The following is a 24,922-nucleotide window of genomic DNA, read 5'->3' as shown; positions in this document are numbered from 1 at the left end:
GTGTGTATTTGTATAATTCATGTTTCATTAGGGCTTGTATAATAGTATGTATTGCTAGGGTCTATGAATGTTCAAGAGAAACGGTGTGTTGTCTCGATAGTGCTGGATGAGGGTGACTGCGCGTTCTCGAGACGTATCGCACAGGTCGCAGGTGCGATTTCATTTGATCAAGATCTTACCGATCGTAAGGCGTTTCCTCGGATAACCCAATACCCTGATCGTCCCAATTAGTACACTCGTTCATGAAATTATTCTGTCTTGCAACACGCAAGATGATCCCTGTACTGCCTCTCTGCTTCATTTCTGCACGTAAATTGGCGGGTTGACGTCCGGGTGGAATGGCGATTTTGCAGCACTCGCCTTGTCCTGATCGAATATCCAGATGCCGTTTGTCAAAGATTCGTTGGTCTTCTCGCCAACCTTGGCAGCAAGTCGCTCGAAAACTGGTGACTTGTCTGTGCGAGTGAAGAACTTGCGCTCCCACTCGCGTCCATCTGCTTGCTCTTGCTTGCGCATCTCGCGTTGACGGTTCTCAATAATGGATTTCTCGGCGCTGGTTGTATCCATGTCACCCTTGACAATGGCATCGGCAACCTTCTTCCACGCGCGGCGGGACTCGAAGTCGTCCTGCTCTGCGACAGGCGCAACAGTGAGAGGCGTGGTCTTGGTGGTGCTGGGATCGTGTGACGCGAAGGTGGACTTGTTCTTAGCATCCTTGATAGCCCACTTGTCGATCCATTGGCCTTCGCCGGAGTAGATTACATCCTTCTCGTTTCCTGTGGGGTAAAGCGAGGCCGAAAATCGGTTCTTCTTTCCAGACACCCATCCCTTTCCACTGTAGTCGATCTTGGCGGTGTAGCCGGAAGAGGAGGTGATGTAGGAACTGCCGTTCAGCTCAACATAGGGAGAACCTGAGATGAGGCCTTCGATGTGCAGCGAGGGGAGGGTGATGAGGTAGTCCTCATCATAAGCGTCGATGTGGAGAGTGGCGTGGCCAATTTGCTATTTTGGAAGTCAGCTTCGTCTTTCTGTTCAAAACCGCGGAAACACTGACCTTGACGTTTATGGTGCTTGAAAATGAGGCCTTCTGCGCGTTGTATCCCTGCAGGCGAACACCATGTTGGCTGTTCCAGATCGAGTACGCTGTGACTGGAGGGTGATGGCTAGGCGATGCTAGTTAGTAGAGACCAAGAGATGTGTCAAAGAGCGCGTACCTGACTTGCTCGCTGACGAGCTGTGTGGTACCTGCCTGGTCCTCCCACTTGCCCAAGAACAGCTCGCCCAAGAAGGGGTTCAGCGGCTTCTTCTCGCTACCCAGCTTCTCGCTTCGGCTGGCATACTGCTGCTTCAATGTACTCAAGAACCACTTGAGCACGAGTGCGGCGCGTCTGGCAGGGTCCTTCTCGGCGGCAGGCGCGACGAATATGGACGGGTGTTCAGTCCAGTATGAGGAGAATTCGGTGAGAGATGTTGTGGAGAGAATGAACGCAGGTGCGGTCATGGACGAGAGATCGCCATTGAAGGATGCGATCGACTGCCCCAGGTCAGCATGAGCCTTCTCGGCGAATAGAATGTGCATCTCCACCGTACCTTGAGGAAGCTACCCCACGAACCCTTTGCCTGTGGGGGCACAGCAGATCCTTCTTTCTCAGCCATGTTATATGATTATGTGTACGAAAATAGAGGTCGGGGAAGGTAGAGGTGCGGTAATGTGAGCAGAAAGGTGTTCTTGCTGTGTTCCGCGCAGCAGGCGGAGTTGTTGTGACGACCAGTCCGAGCGGCGGGGAGGAATTGTGGTGGGTCGAACTTGAACTCATTTGGATGACGTCGCGCCTCAGCCACAATACGTAGATCCATGACGAACAACCTGTCATTAATTGTGCGCACATCACGAGCACATGAATAATTGGAAAGCAGGCAGCCACAAATAGGCTGCCGGAACTGAATGGTATTGTCTTTCGCTATGCTAATTTTAAGGAGTATCATGGCTCATACACGCGTAAAGCATCGTGGGCGACTGCGATCAGAGGCAATTTGCTTAGGTCTTGACATCAGGCTCAGTGCGGCCAATGTACTCCTGCAGCTTGAGAAGGTCTGTCGCCAGCTTGACGTTGTCCTTGAGAAAGTCCTGAGCATCCTGGTCGTATGTGGACTCGTCGCTGGTGTGCTTCTCAATGTAAAGACGGATGGTGGCACCGCTGCTGCCAGTACCGGACAGACGGACGACAATGCGGCTACCATCGTCGAACTTGACGAAGATACCTTGGTTCTTGCTGACGCTGCCGTCGAGATCGGTGTACGAGAAGTCATCAGCCTCGACGACCTTGCGGCCAGCAATAGAAGAGCCAACGAACTCGTCTTTTTTGGTGGTGATCAGCTCCTTCATGTGAGCAGTGACTTTGTTGGCGCCTTCGGTCTCGCAACCTTCGTAGTCGTAGCGAGTGAAGAAAGTGCGTCCGTATGTCTTCCAGAAGTCCTTCTGAATCGACGCAATGCTGGGTGTGGAGCCAGTCTGCTGTCCGACACCAGCGATGATGTTGAGCCATGCAACGACAGCCCACAAACCATCCTTCTCACGGATGTGGTTGGATCCAGTTCCGAAACTCTCCTCGCCGCAGATGTTCATCTTGTCAGAGTCGAAAAGACCGCAGAAGAACTTCCATCCTGTGGGCACCTCATAGCACTCGACACCCTTTTTCTTTGCAACAAGGTCGATAGCACCTGATGTAGGCATGCTCCGTGCCAAACCATAGATACCCTGCTTCTTGAAGTATGGGATGAGCTCAGCGTGGTGCGCAATGATGGCCAAACTGTCACCAGGCGAGACGAACGACTTCGCGCCGTAGATCATGTTGCGGTCACCATCACCGTCACTGGCAGCACCGAAGTGGATACTGTTCTTGTCGACAGCATCAACGAGAGACTTGGCGTAGACAAGGTTGGGGTCGGGGTGGTGTCCACCGAAGTCAGGCAGGGGAACGCAGTTCTGTGTGCTGTTGGGGATGCCGAGCTCCTTCTCAAAGATGTCGACACCGTATGAGCCAGTGACACCGCTTAGTCCATCAAAGAGAACCTTGAAGTCTGAGTGCTCCTTGAGGAACGACTTGATGAGGTTGAAGTCAAAGATGTCCTTGAGCATCTCAAGGTAGTCCTTGGTCGAGTGGATAATCTCGACCTCAAGGTCGCCAACCTTCTGTGTGCCAATCTTGCTGAGGTCGACGTCGGGGATGTCGGCGATCTTGTAGGAGGTGAGAGTTTTGGAGGTCTCGAAGATCTTGTTGGTGACGCTCTCGGGGGCGGGGGCACCGTTGGCCAGGTTGTACTTCATACCGAAGTCCTCATCAGGACCTGTAATAATGGTCAGTACTGCTACCATTTCTTCCTTGTCATTGCTGTGAATGCTTACCTCCGGGGTTGTGACTGGCAGTGAGCAGGATACCACCAGTAGCCTTCCTGATCCTGATGACATGGCTGGCAGCTGGAGTACTGAGAATACCGTTCTGACCGATCAACAGTTTCTTGACGCCGTATGCTGCACTGATCTTGGCAATCTTCTGTGTGACCTCAGGGTTCCAGAAACGACCATCACCACCAATGACGAGGAAAGCACCCTCGGCGCCCTCAGGGATCGACTTGAGAATGCTGGTGATGAACGACTCGGAGTAGTTCTCCTTCTGGAAAACCTTAACTTTCTTACGTAGACCAGAGCTGACGACTGTTAGTTCGATGTTTGAAGAGTAGGTGAAATGCTGCCAATTGCAATGGCAGAACTTTGGGGCCAGCTGGATCATGCCATTGGAGACAACGACAACAAGCTTGGAGCACTTACGTTCCGGGCTTCTGGTCCTGGAAGGGTTGAAGCTCGACCGTTCTCACGCTCATGATGTCTGAGTATTTTTTGTATGTTGTTTCAAGGAGAATTGGGGGAATTGAAGCGTTGGTTGAGCGACCGCAGGCGTGTTTTGAGCTCAAGAGGGGCACCAGCTCGTGCCTACCCCCACTACGGGATGACGCCGCCCAAGCGTCGATTGGCAACCACTAGAAGTTCCGCAGGAAAGGATCCGCGTCCTCACACGCCTCAACTGCCAACTTTCCTCAACGGTTTCGTCTTCGTTTGCTCAACACCCGCCCGCAAAGACAATCTCACGGCAAGGCTTGAGGCTGTCTAGCCGTTCTCCAGCATTCGGCTCGGCCTGGCCTGTCGTGCACGGACTCCCCCATCATTTGCCGCACAGTCCAGACGTCTTTTTCCATCCCAACACGAGGAAGATCAATTCGCCTAAGTTCAAGAACCATTCAACACTCGCACATGCCTACGCAAGATTAGTGCCGGTGGTTTGAGGCTGTTCCGAACACATCGAACGTTGCAGTGACTACCTTCTCACCGCCATGGGCATTCCTGGACTTGCCAGACGCTCCGAGCCGTATGCAGAATGTCGTTCTGCTCAGCAACTGGATGGATACCACGCAATTATCGATGGTCCTTCGCTTGCCTATCATGCTCACAAGTTGGCCCTCGCTGGCTCGCCGAGAGTTCCATCATATGCAGACATCAACACTGAAGCCATCCGCTGGCTAAATTCACTGGAGACTGCCAATATTAAGGTGTGAGTGACCACGACTATTTTTGACCCATGATACACTGGTATTCGAACTGGGACCAAGTGAATGGGACGTACTACACTGGTAAGGCGCATGTTCAGTCAACGTCACACCCAGCCTACTATCACATCCTGCCATCACTGCAGTTGTTCTGCAATGGTGGATATGGTTTTCACTTGACAAGCAGCGTCTTCCAATAGCACGATTGACACACAATGGTTCTTGTTAATGTATCCTGGCTGATCAGTGTATGCTAGGTCTAAGATCGTATTCGACGGAGCCTTGCCCCCTTCGAAAAGAAACGAGCGGATACATCGGTTGGAGCAGAATAACTCTAGAGTACGGAATTATCGAGTCCAGTACCCCACATCATCCTGTCCAGTACCAGCTTACCTTGGATCGATCCTGCATGCATTTCTGGCTCCGTCATTGAGGGAAGCCTTACTCGAAACTCCATTTGCGTCAAGAACCCGTATCGAACCTGGAGAAGCAGATGACTGGTGCGCCTTGCATGCTAAGGACCATGCTCGCTCGATCATCTTCACGAGCGACACAGACTTGCTTCTCTACAGTTATCCTGCTGAAACACTGATCGTCTTTTTCCAAGATGCAGACGTTACAACAGGGGTCAAGTCATATTGCCCAGAGCAGATACGCCAACGGCTGCAGTTGCAAAGTCTGGCTCAATTTGCATTTGCCATGAGTCGAGAACCATCACACACTTCGGACGACCTGACTCGCGACGCTCAGAACCTTGACTTGACGTCCGACACGTACCTTGATTTCAGTGGGCGCTACGCCGGACGAACGACTGTCCCAAGTCACTTCTCAAAAGACAGCGGCTTACCCTTGCCGCTCCAGAGCCTAGATGTCAGAACATCCGAGTTCGTCCATCAAGCCCTCGATGGTTCGCCAGCACCACTAGTCTACCTACCGTTGCTGGTAGAAGATCCTAATCAATCGTCTGCATGGAGTTCAGGTCAGGACTACCGTAAGCTAGCATATTATATTCTTGCACCAAAGACTTCTACGGTCCACGAGTATCGACGGAAAGCGCAAGGCATTTCCGTGCAAGAGCTGGCCTTGCATAACTTGGACGTCTCAACGTCAGACATGATGGCACACATCAGTGGCGTATCGAAGTGGGCAGGTGACAAGAACGTTGCATCAGGACTGATGTGGCCACTCTTTGCGCTGAGCATTGTTCTCTTGGATTCCAAGACAACACCTTCGGTACCCGTCGTTCTACACATACTTAATGGTGACTTTGATAACTCGTGGGAATTTATTCACCTTACAGCTCGATTGCAAGCGGTCCTGTACTCGCTTCGAATGCTCCAGCAAGTGATCACCGTCCACCAAGCCATACATGGAGCAAGTGGTACTGGCACTGATGACATTGCACTGCAAATGGCCAAACAGCTGTCAAATTTGTCCTCAATAGCCGATACATTCACAGTTCCAGGGCAATCAAGAAAGCTGCTAGCCGAGTACGAGCAACTGAAGAACATGGTTGAAGAGATATATACGGCTTCTGGTGTTGAGATACCTATTGAGCATGTCTCCAACAAGAAGAAGAAAAAACAATCACGAGAGGCCGAGCGAAAGAAAAAGAAACAGGAGCAGCGACAGCAGGCCAGACCGCAGACATCAAATGTATTTTCGATGCTCGACAGCAAGCAGACATAGCCTCGCCAGACCGCCAGATAGCTAATTGAACATTGGAAATCAACACCTCGTCTCCTTTCAGGATTTTGGTGTAAACCGATCGTTCAACGCTCTGCGCATGAAATTGCTGGATAGGACACAGCGCTGGTAGGTTCTCTTGCGCCACGTCCAGTCAGGGACGAACTAACGTGCACGACCCGGAAGCACAGTAAGGCAACACCGCGCTTCATCAAGCTGATTTTGCGCGATCAGACATACACCCACATCCCCTTCAGTACGAGCCTGTCTCAAAAGTCTGTACGTTATAGTTTGATCAAACGCAGTGTCCCCACAAACGGACATGCTTACCAAGTTGTCAAAGCGTCGGGGTTGTTGGCTTCATTCATCTACCACCCAACAACCTAGATCTTCCACGTGCTCTGAAGTACGCTCGGTGTCTGGAAGTAGGTAAAAGCCCAGCTTGCGATTGCTGCTCTAGGAATGGACAAGCCTGGCACACAGTCGACCGGCGTTGACGCAATTGTCACACGCACGATTCTTTTTGCCTCCTGTGAGCTCGAACGTTGGCTTTTCGGCGTTCCTGATGAAGACAGGTCAGTTCACACATCTATCCGCAATCTCGCCCGCACCTTTTGCGAATCGGGCGTAAGACTTCTTCCTGTTGGCCTCTGGGAGATAGTCCTTGGTGAACTTTGCCCAGATGGCTGTCGTTGCGTTTCTTCCTAATATCGACTCGACTCGCCAGGTCTCAGACCTCGCGTCCCAGAATACTAATGGGAGCTCTGGGACGGCCTTTTCAGACTTCGTCTTCGCCTTGATGGATGATCTGTCAACGTCAGACCCGTCTCCGTCGTCTTCTCTGTCCACGATTGGACAAAGACTCAAGCCTGCCACCCACGACGCGCTCTTGACCACCTCCTGTGCAATTTTATCTTCGTCATCTTCGTCCCGTACAATCTTCCTCTTCTTGCTTTGGTGACCTACAGAACGTGACGCGCTCAGACCTAGGGAGACGGAAGTGGTCAATCGGTCGGACATGGCGGTACCTACGCGTACCTGATAAGTAAGACGTCCATTCTATGGATCATCTAACCTACGTTTTTCTAGTCTTTGTTCTCCTGCTCTACAAGGGCCTGACGACCTCCGGGCTTCAGCAGCAAGGAAGAGTGACGCAGCCTGCGTAACAGTCTCTTTGGACGCGCTGCCGTCGAGATATCGCTGAACAATCTCGCAAACAGCGTCCTTGCTCATCTTGTCGAGCAACACCGAGCGCGCCTCGGCGCATGCTGCGTCGCTGGAGAGCGCACATAGCACCGGCAGATACTTTTCAGCCATAGTTGTGTTGCGTTGTGTCCGAGTTAGGACGTTATCAAGCAAACAAGCCTGTTCATGGAGACGAGATGGAAGCTAACGGAAGTAGCCAGATGAACAAAGCAAGAGCAAACGGTCATGCAAAGACGACTTCATGCAAGATCGCAAGCGGGAGCAGTTCCATTCCGTGTGAAGACCGTGGAGACAGAGAGACTCAGGACTGCTGTATCGACTGGCCACCGTGAAAGCCTCCAGGCAATTGTTCGATAAGATTAGGAGATGAGAGGCGATATGAGTGAGACATGAGCAAACGGTATTGCATAGAAGCCTTCACCTCGGCTTGTGAACCAAAACAATTGCGACTGACGGCACACGCAGCAATGCTAATTGTCCAAGACCAGCCTCTATATCCCATCTATCACTTCTTTTGACTCACAGTCAATCTCGTAGCAGTGGTCGACCGGAAAGTTTCTTGTCATGTTCACTCAACATATGCAAGTACCCGGGCATGCAAGCAGACGGGAGGCTGCAGCAAAACCAAACGGGCCAGCAAAACCAAACGGGCGTGCAAAAACAACGCGCCCAAAGAAACGCTATGCACAACGACACACAATCTGCTCTACGCTACTGCCATGTGCCTCAAATACTTCGTTGAACACGCGACATGCGATCACCACGAGTACCTTGGCAGCCACCACTGCTCCACTACACAATGCGATCTCGACACACAGCACTTCCTTTACATTAAAGACAGCTTCCCAGTTCCTTGGTCGCCGGGCCTGCAACTGAACTTCCGGTCTGACCGAAGCGCGCTCGCATGCAACACCTGCGCTACCAAGCACGGCGATAAGCTCGACCCAGACGAAGTGCCTGTCCAACACTATTCGCCCATAATCGACTTTGAAGTTAAGGAGATCAGGCCTACTGAATATTGTCTGCCCATCAACGTTGTCAGAGTCGAGATAGAGGACGTTGAGGACGTTGAGGAAGTTGAGGACGAGGATTGCCAGTACGACTATGACTACAAGAGCTTGAGCGACGCGGACGAAGAGGAATGGAGAACCTCAGAGGGAGAACGCGAAACTACTGGGGTTCACACGGCGCAAAACGAAATCCTAGCGCAAACGCACCGAGACTTCATCCAGAGCCAGCTCAAAAACCTTCCCAATTACCTTGCGCAGCAACGGCAAATACCACCTGGACCCGCACCGGAAGCGTACGCGATGGGGAACTGCCTCCACTATCCGATGCCGCACATGGCTTATCTGGCACCTTTATCGAATCTGGGAGTGCCGCTGTGGTATGGAAATGCACCAATCCTGTCTTCCGTACAGACCGTGGCAACTGCACATCGTTCTGACGGCCCACAACCGCAGCGCATGCCATCGCCTGTCCAGAAAACCGCAGTCGAACCAACGACCGCAGCAGTGCTGCCGCACCGTCCTGCGACGCCTCCGCCTTCACCACCAATACATCCTCTGCCGACGCCACCCTTCATCGTTGGCAGCATTACCGATGCATACCTGAGGATGGAGGCAGCTAAGAGAAGACACATGCGTGAGCGCGCACGACGAGCTAAATCGTCGCTGCGAGATGCGCTACCAGCTAGAAGCATGGCGCTCACAGACTTCATGGTAACCAGGAGGAACCGGAAAGGGCATCACAAGGGTGTCGATGCTGCGCAAGACACAGAGGTTGATACATGGTCAAACCTGCCTTTCGCGGGCGAGCATTCGGACACAGAGGGCGGCACAGAGGAGTATACAGAGAGTGTGGAAAATGCAAAAGTGGCTTGTATATTCTCGTGCAGATTGGTTACATCAATGTAGGCAAATACACGTACAATCTTCGGTTATGATGTCTGTTGTATCACACGTGTGCCGTTGACGAGGTTGACATCACGCGACAGCTCGGTTGCACCTGCCCTCGGAAACGGTGACGTCTTTGTCGGCATGAGCATCAACAAACGCCCGTCCGCAAGCCGCGGTTCAGCATCGCTTGTTCCTGGCCATCTGTATTCACTAGCAATTTCTCTCTGTGTGATGCGTACGTAGAGCTCCGCGCCCTCAAATCCTCGAACATCTTCAACCCACCACCTACACAATGGCGTCGCTCCCTCCACAACGCCCCGCGCCGCAGCGCAGAGCATCCCCCTCGGCGGAAGCCTCATCGTCTCCGCACCAGGAGGAAACAACACGTAGCAGCAGCTTCTCCGCCGCCTCAGTAGACTCACAGACGCTCCTTCTGAATTCGCCGCAAGTGCACGCCACCGACAACAATCAAAGCGACGTAGCGCAACAAAGCACTGCGCCGCAGCTGCAAGAAGACGATGAGCCGCGCAAGTGCTGGATCTGCTTCACCGACGAGACAGAAGATGATGCGACAGCCTCGGAATGGCGGTCGCCGTGCACGTGTTCACTAGTAGCGCACGAGAAGTGCTTGCTAGACTGGATTGCAGACATGGAGGCACCTACGGCAGGGCGACGGGCAGGGCGAAAGACGGGGAAGATCCTGTGTCCGCAGTGCAAATCGGAGATTCGAGTAGAGCGGCCGCGCAGTGTCATCGTCGACTCGGTGCGCGTGGTAGAGAAGTTGGCAGGTACGCTGTTGCTGCCTGGCTTTGCCTTTGTCACCGGCACAGCGCTATATTCTACGCTGACACTGGCGGGCACGCACACAATATACGCCGTCTTCGGGACACAGGATGCAGCGCAGATATTGCAGCCGCTATATCAGGCGCCGACTCCAGGCATGCCGTCGTCGCTGGCGATACGGCTGGTCGAGCACCTGCGCCACCACTGGAGGCTAGACATTGGACTGCCGCTGATACCGGCCATCCTTGTTGCCAGCCGAACCACGCTCGCCGACTCGTTTCTCCCATTTCTACCCCTCATCTTCTTCGTCAGCTCAGGCCAGCCAGGCGACGAGATGCTGCAGCTGCAGTGGCCTCCGAGTGCTGCTTTCTCCTTCGCCGCTTTACCCTATCTTCGGGGCTTCTACAACGCATACTACGACCGTGTCTGGGCGCCGCGAGAGCAGAGGTGGCTCAAGGAGATCCAGCCTCGGGCAGGCACTGAGGATGCTGCAGAAGAAGGGGGCCTGCAGTTCCAGCTGGGCGAGGTACATGAACATGATCACGGTCATGAGCACGACCATGACCACGATCACGATGTCGACGAGGTACTGGAGGTGGAAGTAGATTTCGACATCTTTGGCGACTGGAACAATGGCGGCGCGGCACACAATCACAACCACGACGTCATCGAGGCAGCACAGCCAGCCGAACATGCACATCCTCTCGATGCCCCACCGCTAGACAATGAAGCTGAAGCACCACACATCCCCGAACAGGAGGCAGCACCTGCGCCCAACATCCCCGCCCAACACCGCCGCCAACGCGTCCGACGCGAACGCAACATAGCATTCTCCACTACCTCGCTTGCCGACACCATCCTCGGCGCCCTGATATTCCCCTCCATAGCCGCCGCCATGGGCGAACTCCTCTGCATCTCCCTACCAACAAGCTGGATCACACCCCCTAAGGGCGCAACGACTACGTCCTGGCTCGGCGGATGGTTAGGAGCTGGAGCGATGCAGGGTGGCAAGGGTAGGCCGACGGGCTTCTTGCAGACGAGGTGGGGCAGGAGTTTGGTGGGCGGATGTTTGTTTGTGGGGATTAAGGATGCGGTCATGCTCTATGTTAGGTGGAAGATGGCGCAGAATCATAGGAGGAGGAAGGTTTTGGACTACGATGGGGGGAGGAAGAGAGACCAGGGCACTGCGAGGGCGTAGATGAGACCAAAGTTGATGATGAATATCCACCCAATTCCATTGAGCCTTTCCAGTGGTTCTCCATCGATTTTACAACCCACTCCTCTACTCCAAACCCTTCTCAATCATCAATGCCGCGGGTAGGCCTATCCGCCCGCGTGTAGATAAGTCCACTGCTCGCAGGTAGTATTCGGCGCTATGTCATACAGCGATCCTTCTTAGGGCAATCTTTGGACGTTACTCAAGGGCGAAGCTCTACCTCTGCTCTACTATGCCTACAAGCGCGGCATCAACACCTGGGACACTGCCGACATCTACGGCCAAGGAACTTCCGAACTCATCATTGGCAATGCTATCAAGGACTACTAGATACTTAGATCCAACCTCGTGCTTCTTACGAAGTGCTACTTTGGCGTCGATTCTGAGATTGTCGAGGCTGGACAAACTGATGTTGCAATGAGCATGATGAATGATGGTCATATGGTCAACTGTGTTGGGTTAAGTAGGAAGCATATCTTTGATGCGGTTGATGCTAGTGTGGCTAGGTATGTTGCGGCGCGTGAGCTTATGCATTTCATACTGATACGCTGAAGACTAGGGAGGTACATCGATGTTCTGCAGATCCACCGCCTCGATCACGACACGCCGCCGGGAGAGATCGTGCGCGCTCTCAACGATGTGGTTGAGAGTGGGAAGGTGCGATACATTGGCGCCAGCTCAGTAAGCTTCGTATTACTCCGAGTCTTGAGCGCCAACCTACTGATCATGCTCGTCTATAGATGGCAGCCTGAGAGCTGCAGATGCTCAACAACGTTGCCGAGAAGCACGGATGGCACAAGTTTATCAGGTCAGTCACTAACACGTTTGCGAGTCATGAAACGTGCACTGACGATACGCTCTGCAGCATGCAGAACTACCACAACCTCATCTACCGCGAAGAAGAGCGGGAGATGCACCCTTACTGCGACTACGCCGGCATCAGACTCGTTCCATGGCCCCCCTTAGCAACTGGCATCCTGGCACGTCCTTGATCACAGATTGGCACTACAGAGCGTGCGCAAAAGAACAGTATCTGTCGTACATGTATCAGGACGAAGACAAAGCTATAGTGAACCGCGTGGAAGAAGTCAGCAAGAGGTTCGGCCAAAGTATAGCAAATGTGGCCACTGCTTGGAGTCTGAAGAAGGGCGTGAATCGGATTCTTAGGCTCAACTCGATTGAGAGGATTGATGAGGTGGTGGGTGCAGTCGGACTGGAGTTGAGTGAGGACGATGTCAAGGCGCTCGGGGAGCCGTACAAGGCGAGGGCTGTTGCACCCATGTGGTAGACTCAAACGTTCACGTACTCGATTTGCAGCGATACTAGATGGCTCACTCACGCACCCACAGGCCGTTGAAATCTCACAACGGGACCTTGTTTTCATATTTTCCTTCAATTTCCTTCATTTGCTCTAAGCCTTTCTCTCCAACTTCGCCAACACATCCGCCAACTCCTCGATTACAACCTGATGATCATCCCACTGCTTCAACCCACTGACCACCACAACCGCCACCGGGCCCTCCACATTCTTCACAAACACCGGCACTCCGCCTCCATGAATTGCATACTCCTTCGCAGTCTCCCCCAAACCCAACTTCGTCTTGAACTTCTCCTCGTCGCCTTCAAACTTGTTGTGCAGCTGCCACGTACTCGCCTGCCACCTAATCACTGCGTTTCTCTTGCGGGCAACCCAGAAGTCGTTGTCCAGTGCTGTCCCGGAGTGCGTTACGGAGTGGAAGAGCACGTGGGGTGGTGTGCTGATGGTGGAGATGTGGATCACAGTAGGCTTATCGAAGGAAAGGAGGCGTGTGCGGAGGGCGCAGCCAAGCTGGAAGGCGACACTCGCGTTCCAGTATGGGAGGACTGATGCTCTTTCCTGTCTTGCGATCTCTTCGATGTCGCGGGGTGCTTCGCCCAGGGCCTTGAATTCGGGGTTGGCGACGTCTTGTGGTGCCATCTTGAATATTGTGTTGGAGTTTGTGGATTTTCAAGATCAGCGCAAAGGAAGGCGGGAGGTTCTTATATGCGCTTGCGATGTTGATGCACGTGTTCTCCGCTCTTTGTAGAGCTTGCGTTGATGACGGACCCACAGAGGCTTCGACTGTTAGGATTGCCGTTTTGGGATGCATCTTTGGCAAAAGGCCCGATGTGCCGGCACCTTCTCGACTGTCACCTTTTACTATTCACGCTAATCAGAGTACTCTAAAGCACTCCAGGGTGTGGTTGCAAAATCGCGCCATGGTATACAAACTTACCCTATTTTCTTTTGAGTTATTCCACTTTACATAATCAGTTACAGTCTCTCTTCCACTCTTCCTGCTATAAACATTCATCTTCAAATCTGCGTTTCCTATGTTCACAAATCCAAAATGCCAGCACCGTCCAGATATGACAAGTCCCTCGACGACTCCTTCAACCACCAAATAAGACTCTCATACCAAGAGTCAGCGTACCTCCGGCTCGCAGAAATAATTCTTCAGGTATACACAAGATCAGCACCACCCTGCTCACCCCTCCTCCTCCTCCTCCTTCAACCCTCATTTTTCTCCACTGTCTCTGTTGTCTCCAAACCCCCTACTACAGATACCTTCCCCTGGTAGCATAGCCATCCCGAAACTCCCAGAAAGTGTCGAAGCGTACGAGTACATCAGCTTCAACCGTGCCATCGCTGAAGAATTATTCAGTAATTTCTCGAGGGTTATCGGGGAATGGGGACACTCTACGCCCAATAACCTTCTTTCCTTTGCTCGCGGGGGTATGAAAAGGCTGAATATGGCGCAAAGCAAGGAGTGTTGAAAACCATCCGAAGCGCGCTATGGAGGGGGTTGGGATTGGTGAAGAAGTCCAGGGTATCATTTTAGACGCCAAGTTCAGAGACATGTTCGAAACGAAGGATTTGTACGAGTGGCAGCGAGAGACCTTGGGGAACACGATGGCCAAGCTTGAAAAACTGCGGAGGGATGGATTGGGGTTTGAGGTTTTTACACGCCGCGTCGCGTGATGAATTTGATAGAGGAAAAGGTAGAGAACGAAAGTACGGGGTCGGTAAAGCGCTGCACAACGCTATGAGATAAACATCCACACATCTTCCCAATGCACCCTGTCGCCAAAACGCCGGTTTATGCAAAACCATGTCGCTATTACCCCTGGGCCAGCATATCACTCGCTCTGTTCAAATAATCCGCCGTCTTCTTGATCTCCTCCTTCGCCCGCGCCCAATCCTTCTTCTCAATCGCGTCTCTCGCAAACGGAAAAACGCTACTCTCACGTCCGTTCGATATCGACGGCGCGAAGAGGACGTGCTTGAACTGTTCGCGGCCGGGCAACTGCAATCATTAATTTCGCGTCCCGTATGGGAAAGGAGAGGGTGACTTACACCGTGCGGACTCGCATCCTTGCTATCCGTCGGCAGATCCAGCAGTAACGTTTCGAAGCGTCCCATCTTGTTGTTGTGATTGATGCGCTGCAGGGTGATGCCGCTAGTTTCGAAGCCGCCCGTCGCATAAACCTGATTATACCAAAACGTCTCCCACTTATGGAACTCGTCCGCTTTACCCTTCAGTCCCGACAAACTCTGCACCAGCGGCTCGAAGATCTCGATATCGTAGTCGCCTCCAGCCTTTTCTGTTTCGTCCAGCAGCTTCTGGCCCTCGCGCTGCAGATGCGAGGCGTAGTTTGTGAGACGCAGCGGTATGATGGGCTCTTGGCTGAGTTCGAGGATGAGGAGGACGAGGAGTTGGGCGTGGAGCTGGTGGTATAGGAAGCCTGGGTCGATTTGCTGCGCCATCCAATCGAAAGTCTCGTAGCACGACCCGGCCATGGTGTTGGGGTGAGCCGTTTTCGGGGCGGCGAAACCAAAGTCGAGAGACGAGGTTCCGGAGATGAACTGAAAGGGGGCGGAGTCGCGGTTTGCGGCGAGGTTGCCGACGGAGGAACCTTGCATTTCCCACACTTCTTTGAGGGTCTTGTTGTCGTTGTGTGGATCGTTGAGGCGGTCGAGTACGCGGTGCCAGGCGTGTGTAAAGAGGGGCGAGCCGTTGGCCCAGAGCTTGTCGCCGGTGATGGCGGCGTCGATGTTGAGGTAGACGAGGGCGTTCTCGCGGAGGGAGTCGACGTTGGCCTCGACGTGCTCGGTTGAGCCGATGCGATTGTATTCGCCCGCGTCCCAAGATGCGAATTCGATGGTGCGGAGGGGACGCCAGCCTTGTGCGCGTAGGTCGCCGAGGACGCGGGCGACTTCGAGCATGATGGCGGTGCCGGAGCCAGGGTCTGCGGCACCGAAGCAGAAGGAGTCGCGGTGGTTGCCGACGATGATCTTGTGAGCCGTGTCTTCGAGGCCGCGGATAGAGCCAAAGACGTTGGTGATGCGCTGCTGCTCGACTTCGTCTTGGAGGTTGTTCAGATTGACCCTGGGCGACTTGTCAGGATGGCCGGAGAACCATTTGTCGCCCACGTCCGGCACGGCGCCTGTCCAATCCTCCGGCAGTTCTTCGCCGATTCCATCCAATGACTGTAACAGCTTCTGCGCATCCTTCCAGGACAGAGGCAAACTGGGAATCTTGACCAGTCCAGGGTTTTTGTCCTTGGGCATACGATCCTGCTTCTTGGTGCTTGGCTTGCCAGGTGTCAGCGGGTCGCCGAGAATCATGTTGGACAGCGCAGCTGAGCCGCGTTGGACGCTGTCCGCAGGTCGCCATTTGCCGTCCGGCCAAGGTTTTCCCTTCTTGAAACCATCTTCGGCCGGATCCGAGTAGACGAGCACACCGACGACACCCGCGTCTTGTGCCGACTTGATCTTCATGGCCAGGTCTGGCTGTGTACCGTAGAGCCTGCACAGGGCCACAGCACCCTGGACATCCACGCCGCTGTCCCACAGTCTCTTGAAGTCCTTCTTGTCGCAGTAGTTGACGTAGATCAGCGGTCCTTGGACATTCCGGGACGCAGACATGGCGTGGAACGCGGGTGTCTGAGCCCTGGGCGGATTATACACCGGCGGCTCCTCCAGCATCGCCTTCCACTTCCTGTCCTCTGGCTCCACAATCTCCACGCCGCGCCCGCCCTTCTTCGCGTAGTTCATGTACACCCAGTACTCGTCGTGCGTGAACGTGTCCATGTGGGCGTCCTTGAACTTGCCCTCGATCCACTGGCCGAGCACGTAGCTGCCCTCGGTGCCGCCCAGGTGGTCGTAGCTAGTGATGTACTCGAGCGTCTTCTCGATGCGCCAGCCCTCGATGTTCTTCTGGGCCTGCTGACGCACCCACTCGGCGTTGAACTGCGCGCCGAAGCCGCCGCCCATGGGCACCACCTCGCTCACCACCAGCATGTAGACCAGCGAGACGATGACGATCAGGCCGCACAGCCGCGCGATCACGCTCCACCCGGGCTTGTACGCGTCGGGCACGGCGGGCAGGCGGTCGGTGACGAAAGCGAAGCTGGGGCGGAAGCGGCGCGGCCAGCTGAGCCGCGGCAGGTTGAGCGACGACAGGCTGCTCGTGAAGCTGTAGAAGCGCTTGGAGAAGCGGCCGCGGCTGCGGTTGCGGCGTGCGCGCCCGTCCTCGGCGCTCTCGGGGTCGAGGATGCCCATCTCCTCCATGATCTGCCGCTGGTCCTCGTCGTGGCTCTCGCGCACGGGGCTGCCCAGCTCCGAGTCGCCATCGTCGACCGACTGCACCGACGGCGGGTGGTAGTAGCCACTGCGCCGCGCTGGACCGCTGCCCTGTACGTGCACGTCGGGGGAGAGGAGGCCCTGCCGCTCGGCGTCGTCGCTGACCTCGTTCGGCCCACGGCGGGCGGTCGATGCATGGCGGGAGCTGGTCGCTTCTTCGTACGACGGAATGGGCGGGAGTTCCGGGGGGTCGTAGAGGTGCTTCTCGTCGGCCATGGCGGCGACGGCGGCGGCGGCGGCGGCGGGTGTGATGTGGCACGATTAAGGTATGACGGTCGGTGCTATTGGCCCAACATAGTGGATCAGGGATAGGACAACCACTCCAAGGAAAACACGCTGACAACACAGGCAAGAAGAGGAAGGGTAAGATATGTCGTCGGGGGTGGTCGTGTCCGAGGGAGGCGGAGATGGAGCGCGCGGCATCTCGGAAGTGATGAAGCTTGGTATCTTGAAACCCTCCCCCCAACGGCTCGACGCTCTCTGAACGACACTTCGACCACGCTGGTTTCAGCACGACCAACACGCTGCTAATTGCACGCAAGCTGAAACGCAATGCCTCACATTTCGCACCACTACACTCTCACCTGCGCGCATCACTGCACCCTCCCCTACGCCCTCCCCTACGCCCTCCCCTACGCCCTCCCCTTCGCGCATCGCTACTCTCTGAATCACTACAATCTCACCTACATCGCCCGTCCGCCAGTCACCTTGATCGTCTCTCCGTTCACGTAGCTGAACAGCGGACTCGCAACCGCCAGCACCGCGCTCGCCGCCTCGGTCGCCGTGCCCGGCCTCCTCAGCGGAATGTCGGCGTGCTCCTGTCCGCCCGCCGCCTCCTTCTGCTTCTGCGGAATGCCCAGCGCGACCTTCTCGCCGTCGGGCAGCTGCACAAATGCACCGGCCTCCTTGGCTGCTGTCAGGCGCGTCGCAATGTGACCGAACGCGACGGTGTTGGCGCGCACGCCGAAGTTGGGGCCCCATCTGCAATGCCGTTAGCGCGAGAATGACCGGTTGAGATGATGCGAGCCCTCACTCCTTCGCAATCGTCTTCGTCACACCCGTTACGCCCGCTTTCGCAAGCGCATAGTTGATCTGCCCCGCATTCCCGTGCAGCCCGCTGGTACTCGAGATGTTGATGATGTTCCTGGGCTCGCCGTCCTTGACGCGGAAGTACGGGGCCGCAGCGCGCACAATCTTGAAAGGCGCCGTCGCGTGCAGGTCCACGATGGTGTGCCATTGCTTGTCCGTCATCTTGTGGATCACGCCGTCCCATGTGTAGCCCGCGTTGTTGACGATGATGTGGATCTTGCCGTTGCCAAAGTCGGCCGCTTTCTGGATCAGTGTTTTGATGTAGGCGTCGTCGAGCACGTCGCCGGTGACCGCGATGGCTTGGCCGCCGCTGGATTGGATGGACGAGACTACGCCCTCAGCCTTCTCTGTATGCTGTTAGCCACGCGAACGAAGTGAGGTGCCGTACACGCGAGCATGAAGGTAGTTTGAGTCCTCCGTCCCACATACTGGCATCGACATCCGCAACAACGACCTTTGCTCCCTCGTTCGCAAACAGCCTTGCGCATTCAGCGCCAATTCCCTGCCCAGAGCCTGTAATAATCGCGACCTGGCCAGCCAACATGCCCTTGGGGTAGTTGAGGTGGCCGGCGATCTGATCGACACGCTTTGACGCGGACATGGTGGTGGACGACAGGCAAAACTCTGACGATGGATAGGAGACTGTTTACGCGTTTGCACCCTTTGGAGGACGTAGAGGATCGTATGTATGCAAAGCCTCTTACTCCAACGCACAGAATGCGGAGTAACCGAGAGCTGCCAAACCTCCGAGGTTCATCGACAAGCGACGATCCTGCTTTGAGCGTAGTCCGGTGAGATCATCGCTGACTCGCCCTGCAACGACATCGCATCATCCAACGCGAGAAAGCGATGTTTTTTCTGCGCCTCGGCAGGTCTTTGTAAATCTTGCGAATCATGCAGTCACATAGCCTGTATCCGGACCCTCAAGCGAATGCAACCGTTCTTCTTGGGATGCTGGACCAACCTGGAGCTATGCTTCTTCAATCTGGAGAATCATGTTGTAACCATTTAGAAGGGTTCCTTGACGCTGTTATCCGCGCTATGCTGTGGGGTCGGGTAAAGCCAAAACAAGCTAATAGTATGTGAGGCGTGGTGCTGTGGCACAATACACGATTCTGGACTGGGTCATCTCTAGCCAACGAAGACGCAGGCAACTGATGAACCCATGACAGGCATGCCGTTTGAAGCGTGCCATTTTCATATCGGAACCCCAAGATGTCTGGCCATCTCCGGAAGATAGCGTTTGGTATACATTCAGAAGGCGGCAACCGATGAACTGTGCCGGCATCCTTGAAATTGCCCGTGCGAAGGGCCATGACCTTTATTTTGTGACTGAACAGAGATGAATTGTACATACCACTGCCTTGTGGGAACCCTGGGTTACCAATGATCATGCCATCCGCCAGTGTACAGATTCTCTCCACCCAGGTATGCACGTGCACGTAGCCAAATGAAGCTAAGAATTGCCAGAATGAGCTTCATTTTGATAAGAACAATTTGAACACCCACACTGAGATGCTCAAGTCTGAACACGCTACCATTTGACAAGATGTATCAAAGCATCGAACGAAAGTTGGTGGCTCCCAATGACTTGACTGCAAGCATGCTGCTGAAACTCTCAAGCTTACCCGTTCCATCGCTCACTTCTCCCGACCCATCACAAGGGAGCGTGCTGTCAAATCTTGAAACGTTATCCAGTATCCTTGTAAGCTGCTAGGCGTTGATGAGATTTCGCTTCTCTAAGCCTGGCCTTCTGCATAAGACTATAGGTAGGGCAACAAACTAACAAGGCTTGTTGTAGCACTGATCACTGCATGTCAAGTGTGCGTGGCTTGATCCACGGAAAAGACGGGGCTGTTCCGCTTGAAGCCGTATCATTGTGGAACATCACGCACAACGTCTGTCTGTATGAACCGGCAAAAGACTGTTGGTGACCGCTTCCTGGGTTGTGACTGTCGCGCTGAAGTGTAACTGACTTTGTTCATCGCATACTCCATTCGTGTACCGTGACTTGATGGCTGCTGCTGCACTTGAGGGCGCTTTGGTGCTGGGTAGGGTGTTTGCAAGATCCAGTTGCATGTCCATGCCGCGGCTACAACTGTGCTTCTGTGGACACCGAATAGACCAAGTCCACTGTTAGATGAATATTGTATGGCGTCGCTGAGCAGGTGTGTTGAAAGCAGCCTGACTCGTTTTCTCAGAGGACCCTAATCCATCGCTAGTACAAGTTTGTTCAAGGCAATGATTTACCCGCACGTCTCTTGTGGTCTATTGCTCTATCGTACCGCCAGCAAGACAGGAGATGATACCAGAATAACACCAGCCAGACGAGAAACATGGTGACTGCACTAGCTACAACAGCAACTAATGCAGCTATAGTGAAGCCATACGAAGCCCGTTGGAAGTCACGGTTATTCTGTAGCACCGACGTCGCAAGGCCAACCTGGAGCGCCGAAAGCAAGACAGAGAGCACAGCGAATACAGCTAGGGTCCATTTGAAATGGCGTCCAAAGAAAGCATTGTACCAGGTCGATCCCGCTCTGTATCCCCGAATCAAGTTCCTCAGCGAGTGTGCAGGGGGCATAAGCCTGTAGATGGTATTGAGTCGACTCAATCGTAGTTCTCCATACTTGTAGCGCGTACTGACTTCGCTCAACGTGACTAGGTTGATGTTGTCAAGAAAGGTGTCCAGGAACTCCACCCAGTTTGGCCATGTGATATCCTTCGACAGCAGGCCAACCTCCTGTGCCATCACGAGGTCGCTTTCGTGGCACACGAGCCAGGCATAGGAGAGTAGAAGCCCACATGCGGACCGGTGGAGATCCCCATCAGAACATAGATGCTTGCTCCAGTAGTCGTAGTCAAGCAAGTAGAGTGGCAGTGGCTTGATGAAGATCTGAGTTTCGAACCAGACAAGATGCTCGTCTGGATCCTCGGTGACTAGTATGCTGCGGCCGAGAAGTCTCTGTCTGTGCAAGGGCCTGGCAGCATTCGGCAAGCCAGCAAGCCAGAGATGATGGTGAATGGCATTCAGTCTTGGCGTCTTCAGGTTGAGCCCCACGTAATCGGCAGGGCATTTGTTGGGCCTCACAAAGTGGTTTCCTTGATAGACGATAGCAGGAAAGATTGGGTTGCTCAGAGGCACCGTAGCAGCGGTGTTTCGACAAGGGTTGTTCTTTGAGATAGGCGGGGCACGCTTTCCCATGGGCAGCGGTCCAGCAGACGAACGATGGTAAGCTGTTGGCAGAGTGTCTGCCCGGACGGTCTGAGTCCTCTGTGTCAGTATTGCGGAAATGTTTGCATCTGAAGGAGCACGCCTAGAAGCTTGCATCATGTAGAGAGCTGAGCTTTGCGAGAAGGACGCAGGCCCAGACACGACTGGGAGAAGCCGCGCTTCACTTCGAGAACGGGGCCGCCTCGGGCGGGTACGGTTGCGGGCGGGAAGGAAGGCCCCACACGCTAGACAGCCAAGTTAACACGCTAAGACACCCCCACGCAACACAGGACAGGGTCACCCTCTATCGACAACATAGCGCTCAGCCCTGCACGCCCCTAGCCTACATCGTCTTGCCTGCATCAGCCCATGCGGCACAATCCAGCGATGGCCGCTCACCACCTGCTCATAACGGTGCCAACCCTCCGCCGGCCTGCTCGCGACCTCCAGGCTGTAGACCTTGCCACTCACCGCGCTCAGCCATGCACCTCTGAACCAACATGGCCGCCATAAAGGGCCCCGTTCTCCGCGTCACCGGCCTCTCAGCCTCGCAGCCTGACGAGGAGCTGACAGCATCGCTGGAGGCTGCTATCAACGACAGCCTGACCAACGAAGAGAAATCGAAGACGGACGTCAGAGTGGCTGTTGTGCCCTCCTGCTACAACGATGAGGAAAAGGTGGCGCTGGTGGAGTGCCGTGGCGGGTTGCCTGCGTTTCTGTCAGCGCTGACAGCCGATCCGCTGGAGGAGTCGCAGATGGAGATGGGCGACACGGACATTAACTTCGACCAGCACTTCTTCGGCTTCACCCAACTGTATACGCCAACGTCTGACGCACCAGTTGCTGCAGAGTACGCACCATGTCGTTTTCTTTTCGTCTAGACGGCCCACTCCTATTGTTTGTCGTTGCTGTCTAGTTGCTGACTTGATGCGCGCAGTGTAATCGCCATCACTGGCCTCGACGGCCACGCGTACGGCTCATGGCGCGGCAAAGGCAATCTCGGGCGCATGTGGCTGCGCGACTTCCTGTCCAAAGACTTGCCGTGCTGTCGCACGATGATCTACGGCTACAACTCGAAGCTGTCGAGCCACGGGGTGGACACCATCATGGACTACGGCCGGGGCCTGCTAGAGGAGCTCAAGAAGATCCGGGCCACAGAGGAGGTGAGTACGGATACAGGCTGCTGTTGTGAGTGTGTGAGTGCGCAAGCGCAAGGCTGACAGTTGCAACGCGCTAGCTACGACAGCGGCCGCTCTTCTTCATCGCACACAGCTTTGGCGGTATCATACTCGCTCATGTAGGTCGCACGCTCAGGAAGCTACGCGCACAGAGCTAAGCAGCTCCTTAGTGCCTTGTCAAGGCGGTCCAGACGACGGAAGACGACCATCCGACGATAGCTTCTCTGCACAAGGCCACCTACGGCATGCTTCTGTTTGGGATCCCGCACAGGGGGCTCGTCGTAGACGACATCCAGAAGATGCTTGCTGGGGAGCACGGTCACCCGCGCAGAGAGCTGCTGGGGCAGATCAAGGAACAGTCCGATCTGCTAGCATTGCAGCTAGACGACTTCAGGAACCTCGTTCGAGACCGCAAGGTGGTGAGCTTCTACGAGACAGTGCAGACGCGGCAGCTGCAGTTTGTACGACGTCGCGACACCAGCAAGGCGCGAGAAGGTCGCTGACGCGTTTGTGACAGGACAGCGAGAGCAAGCGATGGACGAGGACTGGCGACTTCGTCACCGCCGTAGACAGCGACTCAGCGCTTCTCCAGCTCCCAGATGCTATGGAAGAGAAGATCCCCATAGACGCCGACCACTCGATGATCGTCAAGTTCGACAACAAGAACGTTCGAGGGTACAGCAGCGCGCGGGACAAGCTTAGGCAGTTTGCGCGGGATGCTCCAGGTGTGGTGGCAGATCGCTTTGGTACGTAGCTGTGGTACTTTCAATCTATCCTCTGCCAAGCAAAGAGGTGCGTTTGTATTCCTACTATTCTACTTGTTTCTAGCTAACACCGCCGGCTCCCAGCGCGGGCGCAGAACAGGCCTAGACCGTCAATCATGGTACCGTTTCCCAGAGACGATACATTTGTGGGCCGAAAGGATGTCCTTGCAAAGATCCAGGAGATTCACAGAAGCCCAGCTTTGCGAGGTCACAGCCGGGTAGCGCTTGTTGGTCTAGGAGGCGTAGGGTACGTTTTGCCGGACTCAAGCGGTGACGGACTTGTGCTTATGTTGTTTTGTAGAAAGTCGCAGATTGCTATCGAGTACGCGTACAGAGTCAGAGAGGCTGCGCCGCACATGTGGGTGTTCTGGGTGCACGCGAGCAACGCCGCCAGGTTCAAGCAAGCCTACCAAGAGATTGCGGCCAGGGTCGAGCTTCCAGGTCGCGACGATCCAAAGACGAACATCCTCCGCTTGGTGCACAACTGGCTCTGCGACGAGAGGAACGGGCGATGGCTGATGATTGTTGACAATGCTGACGATGATCGAGTGTTTGCCTCTGCCAGCGCCAGCGTTACCGACGACCTGGGTAGCGCTGCGCAAGGGCTTGAACCCACCCGGGAAACGGCGGCGCCGTTGGCAAGCTTCCTTCCGCAAGTGGCAAGCGGCTGGATACTAGTCACTTCGCGGGATCTGATTGCCGCGGTGAACCTAGTGGGAGCAAGACACAACGTGGTTCAGGTGGAGCCGATGGGCGAGCGAGACGCACTGGCGCTATTAAAGTCGAAGACGCGGGTGGACGAGTCGTCTGAAGGCGACGCAAGAGCGCTTGTGAAAACGCTAGAAGGCATCCCGCTTGCTGTCACGCACGCAGCTGCATACATTGAAGTGAACCAGCCAGGCATGGGTCTCTCTACATACCTCGAGCTGTTCCGTGAGAGCGAGGAGAACCAAGCGTCTCTCCTGAACAGCGAGGACGCAAGAGACCTACGGCGGGACGCCAGCATGTCAGACGCAGTCATCACTACCTGGCAGATATCGTTTGAGCAGATCCGGAAGACGCGACCCGAGGCAGCGGATCTACTCTCGCTTATGACCATGTTCGACCGGCAAGGGATCCCTGAGCACGTGCTGTTCGACGGCAAGACCCGATTGCAGTTCACCGAGGCTGTGGGACCGTTGTTCCGCTTCTCTCTAGTCTGGGCGCAAGCTGGGAAGCAGCCAGGCCAGCAGGTCGGGGACCAGCTGCTTGAGATGCACAGCTTGGTGCAACTAGCGACAAGAGAATGGGTGAAGTTGCACGGTCAAGTTGATGTGTGGGAGAGCGCTGCGCTGCGGATCATGGCTGCGGCGTTCCCCAACGGGCAGCATGAGACGTGGGCGGCTTGTCGGACTCTGCTTCCACACTCGACGAAGGTACTTGGCTACAGCACGGAGAAGGACGAGGAGTCGAAGCTGCATCGAGCGACTATCGCGACCAACACAGCGTGGTATCTGACGCTGATGGGGCAGTATGCAGAGGCAGAGCGGATTGGGCACAGTGCAGTGATGGTGAGGGAGGAAGTACTTGGGCTTGAGCACCCGTACACGCTCACCAGCGTCAGCCAGCTTGGGTCGGTGCT

At 54.9% G+C, this 24,922-nt stretch overlaps 12 protein-coding genes across 12 annotated transcripts in view; 5 read left to right on the top strand and 7 right to left on the bottom strand.

Moving 5' to 3' along the window:
• Positions 1-10: 10 nt before the first annotated feature.
• BU25DRAFT_381783 (Oxysterol-binding protein) lies at positions 11-1,756 on the bottom strand. The gene is made up of 4 exons (XM_033699681.1): positions 1,591-1,756; positions 1,215-1,534; positions 1,055-1,163; positions 11-1,002 (listed from the first exon to the last, which is right to left on the bottom strand). Exons 1-4 carry the CDS (start codon positions 1,654-1,656, stop codon positions 298-300), a joined length of 1,200 nt encoding a protein of 399 aa, XP_033568113.1. The 5' UTR covers positions 1,657-1,756; the 3' UTR covers positions 11-297.
• Positions 1,757-1,950: 194 nt separating this feature from the next.
• Positions 1,951-3,935, bottom strand: BU25DRAFT_381780 (Phosphoglucomutase, first 3 domain-containing protein). The gene is made up of 3 exons (XM_033699680.1): positions 3,830-3,935; positions 3,407-3,708; positions 1,951-3,348 (listed from the first exon to the last, which is right to left on the bottom strand). The coding sequence occupies exons 1-3, from the start codon at positions 3,880-3,882 to the stop codon at positions 2,039-2,041; spliced, it is 1,665 nt and encodes a 554-aa protein (XP_033568112.1). The 5' UTR covers positions 3,883-3,935; the 3' UTR covers positions 1,951-2,038.
• On the top strand, positions 3,773-4,279 carry BU25DRAFT_15259 (uncharacterized protein). Its single transcript, XM_033699423.1, has one exon. The coding sequence runs from the start codon at positions 3,903-3,905 to the stop codon at positions 4,167-4,169; it is 267 nt and encodes an 88-aa protein (XP_033568111.1). The 5' UTR covers positions 3,773-3,902; the 3' UTR covers positions 4,170-4,279.
• Positions 4,280-4,389: 110 nt separating this feature from the next.
• BU25DRAFT_381777 (uncharacterized protein) lies at positions 4,390-6,307 on the top strand (the record flags this gene model as incomplete). The annotated part of the gene is made up of 2 exons (XM_033699679.1): positions 4,390-4,607; positions 4,860-6,307. The coding sequence occupies 2 exons, from the start codon at positions 4,390-4,392 to the stop codon at positions 6,289-6,291; spliced, it is 1,650 nt and encodes a 549-aa protein (XP_033568110.1). The 3' UTR covers positions 6,292-6,307.
• Positions 6,308-6,864: 557 nt separating this feature from the next.
• On the bottom strand, positions 6,865-7,605 carry BU25DRAFT_453630 (uncharacterized protein; the record flags this gene model as incomplete). Its single annotated transcript, XM_033700104.1, has 2 exons — positions 6,865-7,316; positions 7,368-7,605. The coding sequence occupies 2 exons, from the start codon at positions 7,603-7,605 to the stop codon at positions 6,865-6,867; spliced, it is 690 nt and encodes a 229-aa protein (XP_033568109.1).
• A 479-nt stretch (positions 7,606-8,084) lies between these two features.
• BU25DRAFT_444529 (uncharacterized protein) lies at positions 8,085-12,143 on the top strand (the record flags this gene model as incomplete). Its single annotated transcript, XM_033700047.1, has 5 exons — positions 8,085-9,406; positions 9,636-11,369; positions 11,730-11,897; positions 11,946-12,072; positions 12,132-12,143. Exons 1-5 carry the CDS (start codon positions 8,214-8,216, stop codon positions 12,141-12,143), a joined length of 3,234 nt encoding a protein of 1,077 aa, XP_033568108.1. The 5' UTR covers positions 8,085-8,213.
• Positions 12,002-12,741, top strand: BU25DRAFT_15217 (uncharacterized protein). Its single transcript, XM_033699422.1, has 3 exons — positions 12,002-12,072; positions 12,132-12,199; positions 12,257-12,741. Exons 2-3 carry the CDS (start codon positions 12,182-12,184, stop codon positions 12,677-12,679), a joined length of 441 nt encoding a protein of 146 aa, XP_033568107.1. The 5' UTR covers positions 12,002-12,072; positions 12,132-12,181; the 3' UTR covers positions 12,680-12,741.
• BU25DRAFT_405747 (uncharacterized protein) lies at positions 12,698-13,467 on the bottom strand. Its single transcript, XM_033699860.1, has one exon. The coding sequence runs from the start codon at positions 13,346-13,348 to the stop codon at positions 12,803-12,805; it is 546 nt and encodes a 181-aa protein (XP_033568106.1). The 5' UTR covers positions 13,349-13,467; the 3' UTR covers positions 12,698-12,802.
• An 832-nt stretch (positions 13,468-14,299) lies between these two features.
• Positions 14,300-17,483, bottom strand: BU25DRAFT_405745 (Zn-dependent exopeptidase). Its single transcript, XM_033699859.1, has 2 exons — positions 14,768-17,483; positions 14,300-14,717 (listed from the first exon to the last, which is right to left on the bottom strand). The coding sequence occupies exons 1-2, from the start codon at positions 17,270-17,272 to the stop codon at positions 14,532-14,534; spliced, it is 2,691 nt and encodes an 896-aa protein (XP_033568105.1). The 5' UTR covers positions 17,273-17,483; the 3' UTR covers positions 14,300-14,531.
• A 41-nt stretch (positions 17,484-17,524) lies between these two features.
• On the bottom strand, positions 17,525-18,935 carry BU25DRAFT_15195 (NAD(P)-binding protein). Its single transcript, XM_033699421.1, has 3 exons — positions 18,600-18,935; positions 18,090-18,499; positions 17,525-18,037 (listed from the first exon to the last, which is right to left on the bottom strand). The coding sequence occupies exons 1-3, from the start codon at positions 18,744-18,746 to the stop codon at positions 17,740-17,742; spliced, it is 855 nt and encodes a 284-aa protein (XP_033568104.1). The 5' UTR covers positions 18,747-18,935; the 3' UTR covers positions 17,525-17,739.
• Positions 18,936-20,456: 1,521 nt separating this feature from the next.
• BU25DRAFT_302906 (uncharacterized protein) lies at positions 20,457-21,266 on the bottom strand (the record flags this gene model as incomplete). The annotated part of the gene is made up of 1 exon (XM_033699460.1): positions 20,457-21,266. A coding segment is annotated over one exon (810 nt), but the record flags the coding sequence as incomplete, so codon positions are not given.
• Positions 21,267-21,660: 394 nt separating this feature from the next.
• The window catches only part of BU25DRAFT_381757 (uncharacterized protein), a gene marked incomplete at its 3' end in the record, with an annotated part of 4,306 nt that continues 1,044 nt past the window's right edge, over positions 21,661-24,922 (top strand). The window contains exons 1-7 of the mRNA XM_033699678.1: positions 21,661-22,209; positions 22,297-22,522; positions 22,597-22,656; positions 22,708-22,998; positions 23,055-23,283; positions 23,386-23,548; positions 23,603-24,863. Of these exons, the coding sequence (XP_033568102.1) occupies positions 21,860-22,209; positions 22,297-22,522; positions 22,597-22,656; positions 22,708-22,998; positions 23,055-23,283; positions 23,386-23,548; positions 23,603-24,863 (2,580 nt within the window). The 5' untranslated portion in view covers positions 21,661-21,859. The remainder of the gene's footprint in view (positions 22,210-22,296; positions 22,523-22,596; positions 22,657-22,707; positions 22,999-23,054; positions 23,284-23,385; positions 23,549-23,602; positions 24,864-24,922) is intronic.

Source organism: Macroventuria anomochaeta (genome assembly GCF_010093625.1).
Source record: "Macroventuria anomochaeta strain CBS 525.71 unplaced genomic scaffold BU25scaffold_1, whole genome shotgun sequence".
NCBI classification, from domain to species: domain Eukaryota; kingdom Fungi; phylum Ascomycota; class Dothideomycetes; order Pleosporales; family Didymellaceae; genus Macroventuria; species Macroventuria anomochaeta.
Note: the sequence above shows the minus strand (reverse complement) of the source record. Positions and strands in the feature narration are given on the sequence as shown.